General features: G+C 35.3%; 1 protein-coding gene across 4 annotated transcripts in view; it reads left to right on the top strand.

The window, feature by feature from the left end:
• Positions 1 to 12,126, top strand: part of MALRD1 (MAM and LDL receptor class A domain containing 1) — a 438,921-nt gene that overhangs the window by 57,497 nt on the left and 369,298 nt on the right. For 3 of the 4 annotated variants that reach the window (XR_012504288.1, XM_045511295.2, XM_074358490.1), the window contains exons 11-12: positions 4,006 to 4,152; positions 8,575 to 8,672. Coding sequence is in view for 3 of the 4 variants with exons in the window: in XM_045511295.2 (XP_045367251.2) it covers positions 4,006 to 4,152; positions 8,575 to 8,672 (245 nt within the window). In the remaining variant the exon portion in view is untranslated. The remainder of the gene's footprint in view (positions 1 to 4,005; positions 4,153 to 8,574; positions 8,673 to 12,126) is intronic. The other variant, XM_074358489.1, reaches the window with a different exon arrangement.

Raw genomic sequence — 12,126 nt, 5'->3', positions numbered from 1 at the left:
CTCACGTAAGGCACCTACCTAGAGGAATCCAATTCATAGAAGTGGAAAGCGGAGTGGTTGCCAGTGCTGAAGGGGAGGATGTGCTTAATTGGCGTGGAGTTTCGCTTTGGGCTAATGAACAGTGGTGGAGACACATGAAGGTGTTGGTTGTACAGCAGTGTGAGCGTACTTAGTGCCACTCACCTGTGTGCTTAAAAATGGTTAAGAGGTAAAATTTATACTAAGCACATAGTATCTCAATAAAATGTTGAAAAAATGCATATCTGCTTTTCAGTCATAACATAGAAAAAGACTGTGTGTGTGTTCCAAAAAAGATGGAAGGATGGATAGATTTGTGTTCAAATCAGAACAGCTTAGAAATTCCATGGGAAAATGTTCTTTTAATTGGATATATAGGACTTTTTAGAGCATTTAAAATGCTACTCTAAGTTGTGATGCTTCAGAGGAGAGGTTAGTACAATATTCCAGATTAAATCAAGAATCCAACGCAATGCAGTTAATTTTCACTGTGATACTGTCTCTGGATGTCTTTCATACTTTGAAAAAATATTGAATATTAAAATACTTCCTGAATTATAAGGGAAATATATATATGTGTATTTGCAGAGGAAAGATCCTTGTGGTCTCTCAATAAATATTAACAAAGTGTTTATATAATATAATCATATTAAAATCTATGTTTATTGGATGGAACATTCCCATTCATTCCCACACAGACTTTTTTTCTTCTATAATAGAGAACTGATTTACTTCTGAACTGGTGGATTCAGAAATATTTCAATTTTCATGATCCAGAATTTTCCTCAGCTGCCACAGTGAAATTCTTTTTCTTCTGCCAATATGCTTCGGTGGTTAAATATGCAAGAGAAAGCTTTGTCATAATATAAAAATATTACTCTAACTGATGAACTCGGTGAAATTTCACTCAAATTATGAACAGTGGCATATCTCTGATTAGAAATGGTGAAATGTGTTCTGTAGCCACAGAAGTTTAAATAAAAGCAACCACATAATCAGAATCACTGTTTGTAATGAATACATTTTGCTTATAATATGAATAGATGATTTTTTAGATTTTATAAATATTTAATGTTTAACACATATGGTATCATAACACATTTATTAGCTGCCAGAATGTATTTGGCCCTCCTGGTTTTCAGATATTTATAACTTCACCTTCAACATTTTGAATTACGTAAGAGAAAGATTAATGGAAGGACTTCAACTTTGGTGACTGGAATTTGACTTATAGTGCAGTTAAGTTCTAGGATATTCAGCTTTAAAAAAGTCCTTTGAAGTGTACTGGAACGAATGTCATTGGTAAAATACAGCTGAGTGGTTCACCAAGAGTTTTACAGAGGTGACTGAACCATTTTGCTTTCATACAACCTGTATGGTGATGGACTTCAAAAATTGGTCTTCATTTTTCAGAGGACAGTGGTGTTTAGTGTTCTGTAGAAAGAGCAGTGATGGACATTTGAACTGATAAAACATCAGGTAATGAAAGAAATGGTTTGAACTTTTCTCCTACAGCCAAATTTCAACATTGATGTAATTCGAAGTAACTGTCTGGAAATCTTAGTATCTTTGCAGTTGAGTGATGCACGTGCAGTTGTGAGGTGTCTGTGGAAGTGTCTGGTGATGCTTGGGTCACTGTACTTTCCATTTCTGCACTCACTGGTCCTTATAGCCATTTCACACCATTGCCTAGTTGGTGTGAGGATGGTTACTTCCCCACCTGCAGTGAATAAGACTGATATGTATGGGCTTGCTTCCTTTGTGTATCAATATATCAGTTTTTCCCCTAACAGGGCAGTATTGAATTCATTGCCCAAACAGGGTCAGTTGAGAGGAAAGAGGATATGTATTAATTCTTCTGTTAGCACAAAAGCCGTAAAGTAGAGCAATCTGGGCCAACCCAGATGGAAGATTTTCTATTCTTTAGGAATTGGGGGTACCCTTGGGGGAGGGAGGTAGAAGTATTACTTGACCAAGTTCACAACTAAGAATTTGGAACTTTATAGCACATTTCAGAGGTCAAGTGTGTATTTTGACACCCCACCAACTGATGTAGAAGAGCTGGGAGGTAACTTAGCAGGTGGCAAAGTTCACAGAGGACCAAAGAACCAGGTTAGAGGATCTTCTGGAAGCCCAGGGAGGGGGTTCTTAAGACTGTGTCAAAAGCCAGAAGCAGTTCCCCTTGGAAGGAGTAACTTTTTATCAATACCAGTATTGTATCAACTCTGTAACCAGAGCTCCGAAAAGATAAAGGTCCAGAAGCAGCAGGTTTTCAATTGGGTACTGTATGGGTGAGCAGCATTTCCCTGTCTGATTGATTGATTAACCATTAGATAATGTGCAATATTCTTTCATTATTACACTAAAATATATGAAGTTATACATATCTATATAACATGTAGTTAATTCACTTGGTTTTATTTTTTGAGAAATTGATTTAAGGGGGACAATAATATTTACTTGTAAAGTATCTTTCATTATATGTCCATTATATGACTATCAAAACAAGCATAGCTCTAAGATCAAAACGTTCAGTTTACATGCAGAGAAATTTAAGTGGCATTGTTATTTGCATATCATGCACTTTTAGTGTTGCTAAGAGTTAACATGTTAGCAATGAAATACCTGTTGATGAAACCAGGCATCCATCCATATTTATAGACATTTGAAGACCCTTTGATTATTCAAATAGAGTGAGCTTATTCAGTATACTGGTAAAATTGGTCATATTATTTAAAATGGAAAATAATGGTTAGGAACAAGCATAGGGTGATGCAGTCTTTTTAATTACGAGACAGTGTCCCTGGTGTAGGGAGGCTTCAAAGGATAAGCTTTGATATCAGACAATTCAAAGGCTGGGTGTTCCATTTACTGAAATTTACCATAGGTAAGTTGCACAGTGCTAACGTTTCCAAAAGAAAGTCTTTTGGGGATAATTGCACTCACTGTGGAGGGTATTTGTGAGCACTGATGGTAATATATGCAGAATACTTGATACATACTTGGAGGTCAGTGGTAACACATCTATTATTATTTTTATTAAAGAGAATAGATTATGATCTTAGGGAGCTTGTCAAAATTTAGGTGTTTTCTGACCAGGAATTATTTTGTCCTCCCTTCTGCTATGAAAATGCCTCTGCATAAAGAGAAATACTTGAAAATAAGTTTTAAGTTAATTGTATTAATTTATCCCCAAAACTACTAAGATAGGTGGACACTGTGAGTCTTATTTTACGAAAAGAAAATTTAAGCACATAAAAATGAATTTTTTGTTAGCACACATCAAGATGTTAGCATTTCTAGTTTACTGCCCAGTCCTCTGAAACTTGCTGGTTTTTTTTTTTCTCACTAATTTGTTGACTAAAAGGTGCTTAGGAGGCCTACCTCAAATCTTGACTTTCTCTAAAACTAGTTCTTTTGTGGTAAATACAGGATCTTAAGTTTTTTTTTTTTTTAACTTTTTGTTGTATATTAAATGGGTGGCGGGAATTGAAGTTCAAAATACCTCATTTACCTGCAATCCAAAGTGGCTAGGGATTTTTTTTTTAACTGTTAAAATAGCTAATAGGATGTGTACTAAAGTGCTGACCTCAAGCTCTTCAAGGTGTCCAGAATTAATTTAAATTCGATCCTTTCAAATTGTTTTTGACCATCTCAGCCGGTGAATCTTGTTCATCTTGGCAGGTAAATTAGTTACTCTCTGAAAACCTCTAGAGTGTCACCTTGCAAATGCAATGGAGGTGTCCAACCAGGACGAAATGTGCTGGACTTGCAAATAGAATATTGAAGGGTGATGCTTCACACAGCACGTGGAAAACTTTGTGAGGCTGGGAAAAGAACAACTGTTCTGATAATCAGAAAACACCCTTTACAAAGTAGAGTGATTGTTCTGATCGCCTCCGTTGATCGGCTGACGTGGAGTCAGCCTTTCCCTGCTTGCTCCTCCTGCATTTCTTCACACCCTGTTTTCTTTTCCACGTACAACAGCAGATGATCTCAGGTGTGACTTTGAGTCTGGTTTCTGCGGCTGGGAGCCATTTCTCATGCAAGATTCACGCTGGGAATTCGTGAAAGGGCTAACCCACCTAGAACCCCGTCTTCCTGGCGCTGAGCCTGCCGCAAATACAGATCATGGTAGGATGCTTTCCTCTCTGTTTTTTGTTTTGTTTTTTTTGTTTTAAATAGTTGTCTTGTCTTTCCTGCTGTGGAGTGATAATACTGTGTATTTTCATTTCTATCTACAGACTGCATACATGGAACTCTGTTTTGTTTTGCCCTATGATCTTCTGATCGACTTAATAATTTGTGGTTACTTGAGTTTCCTGAAAGGAGCATTGCTTTAATAATAAAAAAATTTGTTACATTATTTAAAAGATTGGTTTTTGAAGGTCTGAAGAGGGGGAAAAGTTCCCTGATAAATTTTTCTAGTTGTCAGGAATCATACAGTAGGCTTGCCTTCTTTTTAGACCAGTCCAAGTTTTTGTAAAGCAGAAAGAAAAATAGTTTAATCTTCTTTCTAGGAACAGAGAACGGAGATTTAGCACTGTCTGTAAAATAAATCTACAAATACTTGAATGCAATTTAATCACTCTTTAGGCTTCTTTGTTACAGTCTTACTTCTTCCTCATTTATATTGTTAACCACCAGTACAATTTTTATATATGCCCTTTAAATACAGCAACTGTAACTACATATAGCATTTCAGTAAGGGTTTGTGAAACTCCTAGGAAAGCAGAAGGGTTTTGTTCTGTTTTTCTCTGTTTTGTTTGGATGCCATTGAAAAGGTACATTAGTATTATGTTAACTTTATAATAACACAACTATTATAACTTTAGAGTCTCTTTAAGCTCGTAGAACCCCACTGGACATTATTATATTTGTTACTCCTTTGAGATTGTCAAAGAAGTATGCCAAAACTAACAGTTTTGACCGTGTTTTTAGTCAATGGAAATTGGGACTAGTCAGGGAGGATGCTGGGATGGGGAGGGAGACTTCAGCTATCCATCTGTTGTCTAAAACTATAAACGCAGCTTGTTACTTGCCAGTGGAGTAAAATCTTAATCTTGGCCTTTATGCCAATGAATTTTATTTTTCCTGTAAGATTCTGTGCCAGCTTGTATTAAATTTAAAGTTTAAAATAGAAAGGAGACTTTTAATAATGGGAACTAGATATATTACTAGTACATCTCCTCCAAGCTCATATAATTTTTCTTCTCCTTCTCCAACCAATTATTGAGTACCTGACATATACTAGACCTGGGTGCACATGGATGCAAGCCATGGTCCCTGTCTTTGAGGTGTTCTGAGTCTGGTAACTGAAGCAGATAAGTAAGACTTTGCAATAAGATGTGATAAATACTTTTATAGGGGATGGAGTGTGTCTCAGCTGGACTTGAGATGCCTTGTGAAAGAGGTGTCTCTTGACCTGAGCACTGAAGAGGCATGAAAAGTAGCCAGGAAGGCAGAAGGAAGGAATCAAGGAGAGGTGGCAGGGAATGTATTCTGATTAGAGGAAATACATCGAAAAAGGATGAAAGATGTAGGTAGTTCTGGCTGAGAGATGATTTTAAAATTTTACAACAATATTATCTGTTTTTCAAATATAAGGTTAAAATTCTCTCAGGATTGTGTTTGGCTTTCACATCAGTTTTCACTGACTTAATATTTTCATAACATCACCTTTTCAGATAAAAATATCTTGTCTCTTTCCATTTAATCAGAAGGCTTATGGTTTTCCACAGAGTTTTGTCTTGTTTTTCATGTAAGTCTTGTCCTTTTCTTGTTACGTTTATTCCTAATTATTTTGTATGATTGTTGTCACTGTGATTAGAATATTCCTCACCATTCTATATCTGGGGTCTTACTGCTAAAATAAATACAAATAACAAGTATTATTCTAATTCCTTTTACCTTACTAAATTCTCTTATTAATACTCATCTTTATTAGAAGATAGGATCCCTTGGGGTTTCTATTTTTACAGCTATATTATTGCTAAAACATGCAAAAATCTATTTCTTCTTTTCTATTATGTTTATTAGAATATTTTATTTGCGCGACTTCCACAATGTTAGACCTAATATTAGTCCAAGGTAATTAATATTATCTGATATTTCCTCTAATTAATAATGGTGACAGAAATCTCGAGGTAATTTCTTATTTTAATTAAAATAGTTTTGTTGTTTGCCATTGAACATGCTATTTATTTTGAGGTTGGTCATTAATCTTTATTGTTTCCCTTTAACATTTTATTAAGGTTTGTTATTTGGAGTGACTGGCTTTTTTGGCACACTTTTTAATATTTGTTGATATGAATGTATGATTTTATCCTTTAATTTGTTGATCTGATTGACTATGTTGATAGTTCTGATAAATTAAACCAAATCTCTGTTCTTGGAAAGCTAGGATTGGTCAGGACATATTATTGTTTTGATAAGTATTTCAAATGGAATTGAAACCTATTAATTAGAATTTTGTATCTATGATCATGAATGACATTGTTGTATAGTTTTTTTTTTAAAATTCTATTTTCATCACTTTTTAAGTTGAAGTATAATTGATTTACAATGTGTTAGTTTCTGGTGTACAGTATAGTGATTGTTATGTATACGTATATACTTTTTTGTATTCTTTTTTACTATAGGTTATTATAAGCTATTGAATATAGTTCCCTGTGCTATACAGTAGCACCTTGTTGTTTATCTATTTTATATATAATAGTTTGTATCTGCTAATCCTAAACTCCTATTTATCCCTCCCCTACCACCTTTTCCCTTTGGTAACCATAAGTTTGTTTTCTGTATCTGTGAGTCTGTTTCTATTTTGTAAGTCATTTGTCATATTTTAGATTCCAGATGTTAATGATATCATATGGCGTTTGTCTTTCTCTTTCTGACTTTGTCACCTAGTATGATAAGCTCTAGTTCCATCTATATTGCTTCAAATAGTATTTTCATTCTTTTTTATGAGTGAGTAGTATTCCATTGTGTGTACATATATACCTCATCTTCTTTATCCAGTCATCTGTTGAGGGACATTTAGGTTGCTTCCATGTCTTGGCTATTATAAATCATGCTGTTACTGTTTTCATCATTTTTAACATTAGAGCTCTCTGGCATCATAAATAAGTCAGGGAGCTCTCCATATTTTCCTAAAACCTGAAATATTTTCAAGTAATGTTGCAAATACTTTTTTTTTTTTTAAATTAAGTAAAACCCAGCTGTGGGGACATACATTCTGGTAGTTTTTTTTTTCCTATCGCTTTTCCAGTTACTTTTGTGGCATAACCAATTTACTCAAACCCTTTGTTGCTTGTAGATGTTGGAGTTTTGGTTTTTACCTGTTCTATACTTCATTAACTGCTTGTTTGAAAGTGTCCATATGGTTCTAAATGACCAAGGGTGTAAGATCTTTGAATATTTAATTTTTAGAATTTTAATTACTCTTTTAAAAATATTCAGTTAAGTTTTATTTAAACCTGAGAATTTTTTAGCTGGAATAATTTTAAAAAATCATCTTTTCTTACTCTACTCTTTATAGGTGAAATAGAGAATTTAATGAGCTTAAGTATACTGTTTTTATTACTCTTAGCTTGGAATTTGGGAGCAGTAGTCTTTATCCTTCCCAACTGGCTTTGAGACTTAAAGCCCGTATAAACTGGACTCTCTTTTTCCTACTCCGAGACTGCACTGCTGACTTGCAGCCTTGGTTGTTTGGTTAAACATGTGGTAGTATCTGTAAAGTGATCCGTTTTAATTCTGAAATCCTTTTCTTTCTGTGCAGTCAGCATTGTACTGTGTCTAAGAAAATCACCTTCTGAATGTGGTGTTTTTCATCAAAATAGTTGGCTTTCCAAGTTGCCCATCATTCCATAATTATCAAAGGGCAGGATCAGACCTTGACATTGTTCAGCGTAGCCTTCCTTTTAAATTTCCCATACTCAATGAATTTACCCTGACAGCTGCTCAGAATGTGTGATCTTTCAAGCTGCGAAGAGACGTTATCCCCCTAGTATGTTTGCCATGAGCACATCCACTGAAATAAAATCTAAAAAGTTATTTTGTTAACACTCAGATTAGATCTTTAATTAAGCTTTCATCCCCACTAGCACAGACAACAATGTCAAACATGTAAGCCTCAGGAGAAACCAAACTCATTCTATAGGCTCCCATCCTTCAGTACATCATGAAAAAACTTAAAAATAAAGGTCTCCTGTGAATTTTAGAAGGGCATGTTGAGTGTCTAATGGTAAGCTTAGAAGCTTTATTTAATTTGATTTCAAACTGTGGCATGAATTAAGCCAATAAACATGTTTGTTGAGAGGATTTAGATCAAGAGCTTGTTTTTCATCAGTTGGATTTTATTTTAGATATTTGATGTTATCCATATGAAAGCACTTCTTGGTTATCTACAGAGCTTAATGGTAGAGAAGTAAAAATGTAATTTTCTTCATCTGATTGACAGTTGAATGTATGCAAAGATGAGCTGTTAGAGCAAAGATTTGCTAAATGTAAAGCAGTAGAATTTGTATCCATTTGACTTTACTTTTGTTTCTGCAGGATCATTTATTTATTTGGAGGCACATCAGTCACCTGCAGTGGCCAAGCTCGGAAGTCCTGTTCTTAGAAAATCACTCACTGCTTCTGCCCCATGTCAGGTAACCAGTTATTGGAATTTCCATTGGTCATTCTGTGGTTGTAAAGTGTTAGAATTGGGTAACTCCAGCTAGTAAATGCCCGCTCTGTTTTATTACTATTTTCATGGTGATTGGAGAGATTCTTATGAGCTATTTCAACATGAAATATCATGTCATTCCAAAAGACATTTGCAGCCTGTCAGTTACACCCTTCCTTTCGGGGGTGTATTCAATAATATTCCTCTCCTTTTGTATTCTTTCCACATCATTCTTTCAGTAATTTAAAGCTGTGCATACATGTTGCCCAAACGGCTTTGTTATTTGGGCCAACCGTGTTAACTGGGGAAAATCAGTTAAGTAAGTTCTGTGGAAAGAAAGATGAAAGGATGAGTAGAAGAGAAATATGTGCAAGAAATAATCATGTTTCTGAAATTTTAGTTTTTCAATTAGACCTTCCAGTGCCAGGTAAACACAGACCAAGGGATAAAACCATCCATCTCAACAGCACAACAGAAGGCAGAAGGACTTTGGAGTCAGACGGACCTGGTTGCAATCTCAGGTCCGCGGCATGTTCTGTGCTCGCTTTGAGACTCAGTGTCTCCCCTGGAGGCATAAGGCTTAGCATACCTTCCCCACAAGGTTTTGCGAATTCAGGCGTGATTAAATGAAGCACCTAGCGAAGTATTTGACCCCTAGTAGGTGTTCACGAGAGATAATCCCCTCACTTTCCATAATGTGAATGCTTCCCTTAGGTGTTTCTGTCCAGCTCGCCTCGTTTTCAGTCCTTTGGGGAGTTCTAACCTGTCCCTAAGCTCTATGGCTTTCAGCTTAATTATTTTTTCTTTATTTATTAGAATTTAATGAAGGGATCAATAGTGCCTCACACTAAATTCATCGCCTGGAAATGCAGGGTTAACGGCAGTTCACACAGGCATTCCTGGTGATTAATTAGATTGTCCAGAGTGGTAAATGTAATTACACTTTCAGCCTGATGTAAGTCTGAATGGGAGTACCCAGAACTCTTCTTGGTTGTCCTCTTTTTTTTCCCCCTTGGTCTTTGCTGCCCATTTCTCTGTGGGAATTCAGATTAAAACAACTGCCTGGGGTCCACTAGCACCTCACCCGAATGGGCTCTGTACTCTCCCACTTTTGGTTGATTTTAATTAAATCCTATGTGATAGATAGAGTTTTTTTTTTTTTGAGATCTCTTGAAGCATTTACTTCCTCTTTTAAAGTACTTTACAGGCTTATTTAGCTTTAATTCAAGGTCAGATATCAAAGTAATGCAGTCACTGTTGTTAAATGCATTAAAGACATGGGATACAAAGAAATAGAATGTGTTAATTATGCCTCTTTTACAGAAATCTGAAACCTAACATTAAGAGCTTATTAGAAATTCCGAGACTCACAGAGAAATCATACAGTTTTTTTTTTTTCTTTTTAAAGATGATCTACATTTCTCATTGTTGCTGGTGGCTAGCCAGTAATTTGTGGTCATTGGGATTGTGTTTCAGTTTATGATTGTTTCCACTTGAGGACATTTTTCTCCATTGTTGCTTATGTTTGGAGCTTACCCATGGCACCTCTTTAGATAGAGCCTCAGTGAAAACAGTGGGCAGTTTAGATGATGGTTTCTCTCTTGGAACCAAGTCCTCAACTTTCTAAGACCTCGGATACTGACTTAGTGGTTTGCTTTAGATTTTATAAGTGTTACAGACTGCCAGAAGAGGTATTTGCTCTTCCCTTTTATCTGCATTTGCTTGAAAGTTAGTCATCTTTGGCTTACAGGAAAGGGATATTTGGATTACTTTATAATGCTTTCCAGTTTAGGATGTATTATTTGTTAGAAGTTATTTATAGTCTGAGAAACACATAGCTAACATTCTCTCCCATGGGAGTATTTTAAGAATATACAATTACTCTTCTTTGTTTTTTACAAGTCTGTGGTAATGTGTGATTCTTTCTTTCATAAAAGTTACAAAGTAAGCCAAGAAACCAAATTCTTATTTTCTTGTGTAATCAGAAGATGCAGCTGATCTTCCTAACTGGAATATATTGATAATAGTTGTTTTCATACAACAGCAAGTGTTGTTTTTTAGGAAATGATAACGTGGCCCGGTGAGGTAACTGAAGCCAGTACTTTGATAGGCTCAAAGCCTTCATTTTGTGAAAACACATGATTTTTTCCCTCTATATAATCATGTCAGGCTAATACAGTTAAGAATATTTTTCTGAAAGGACTTTAAAGGAATATGAAGCTTTCTTTTGAGTCTTTTTTTTTTTTTTTTTTTTTTACAGCAGACTTTCAGGGTCCTTTTGCATGCAGAATTGTTCCTGCAGCTACTCATTGTTTAAGATGTGGACTTTAATTCAAAAGCTTCAAAAGTCCCTTTAGTCACTGGTAGAAATTTGGCATTTTTCCTTGGAATAGCCAGGAGATAGGACAAACAGAACATGTGGGAACAGAAGCTACTCTTTCTTTTGCTGTTGAAATACTGCTGCTGTTTTTGGTAAATTAGGAAATATAAAATCTGAATGGATTTATGTGGCTATTAATATTTTCTGAGCTCTCATATATGTTAATTGTTTAAAAGACATAATACCTCACTTTTAGGACTTCTCAGTTAAATACAGCAAAACTGATAATGTGAAGTTTCTGCTTTCCATGATAGTTTGTATGTTTTTAATTCCCCAAGTCATTTTGCTATTCTAATATTCTTTAATTAAACAATTGTACAATTTAAAAAAGTGAATGGAGATATCAGGGAAAAGATAGATGAAACAAAAGATAGATTGGCTCCAAAAATAAAGTTTATGAGGGCCAGCTACACATTGGAATCTTAAGTTTTCCAGCATCCAATGCAGAGAGAGAAGCATGAGTCATCATTTGGTTCAGATTCAAGGAAGTAAAAAGAAAAACGAACAAACAAGAATAATTCTTCTGCGATTTCTCCTGAGTGCACACTTCCCTAAGTGCACACACACCAATGTAAATATTCCTTCTCTGATTGTACACACTTGTACTTTGCCTGCTCTGTGCTGACCACAGCCCTCGAGGCTGAGAATACAGTAGGGACAATCTAAATGCGTGTTTTCCATTAAAAAATACAGAATTTAGTGAGGAGTAATGACAGCGGTTCGGTGTTAAGTGGTACAGAGAGTGGATGTAAAATTACACATATGTAACGTGTAAGTATATAATACATAACATGTAACAGTGTGTATTGTGTGAGTTATACATAATAACATATAAAATATATCTAATATATAACAATATAAGCTGTAACAGTGAAGCCCACCTATATAACAGCTCTCTCAGTGCATTTTAAAAGGCCATGTCTTGTAGCGTACCTCAAGTAGAGTGAGCTCGTATCAGAGAAAAAAAAGTTAGAAAAAAAATGTAATACGTCTTGGAGCTTGGAATGGTGCAATCATTATCTCTTCCCTGTTTTACTTAGTCCAAGGAGAGTTGGAG

Source organism: Camelus bactrianus, chromosome 35 (genome assembly GCF_048773025.1).
Source record: "Camelus bactrianus isolate YW-2024 breed Bactrian camel chromosome 35, ASM4877302v1, whole genome shotgun sequence".
NCBI lineage: Eukaryota > Metazoa > Chordata > Mammalia > Artiodactyla > Camelidae > Camelus > Camelus bactrianus.
The sequence above is the reverse complement of the archived record's forward strand: the minus strand, read 5'-3'. Positions and strand labels throughout refer to the sequence as shown.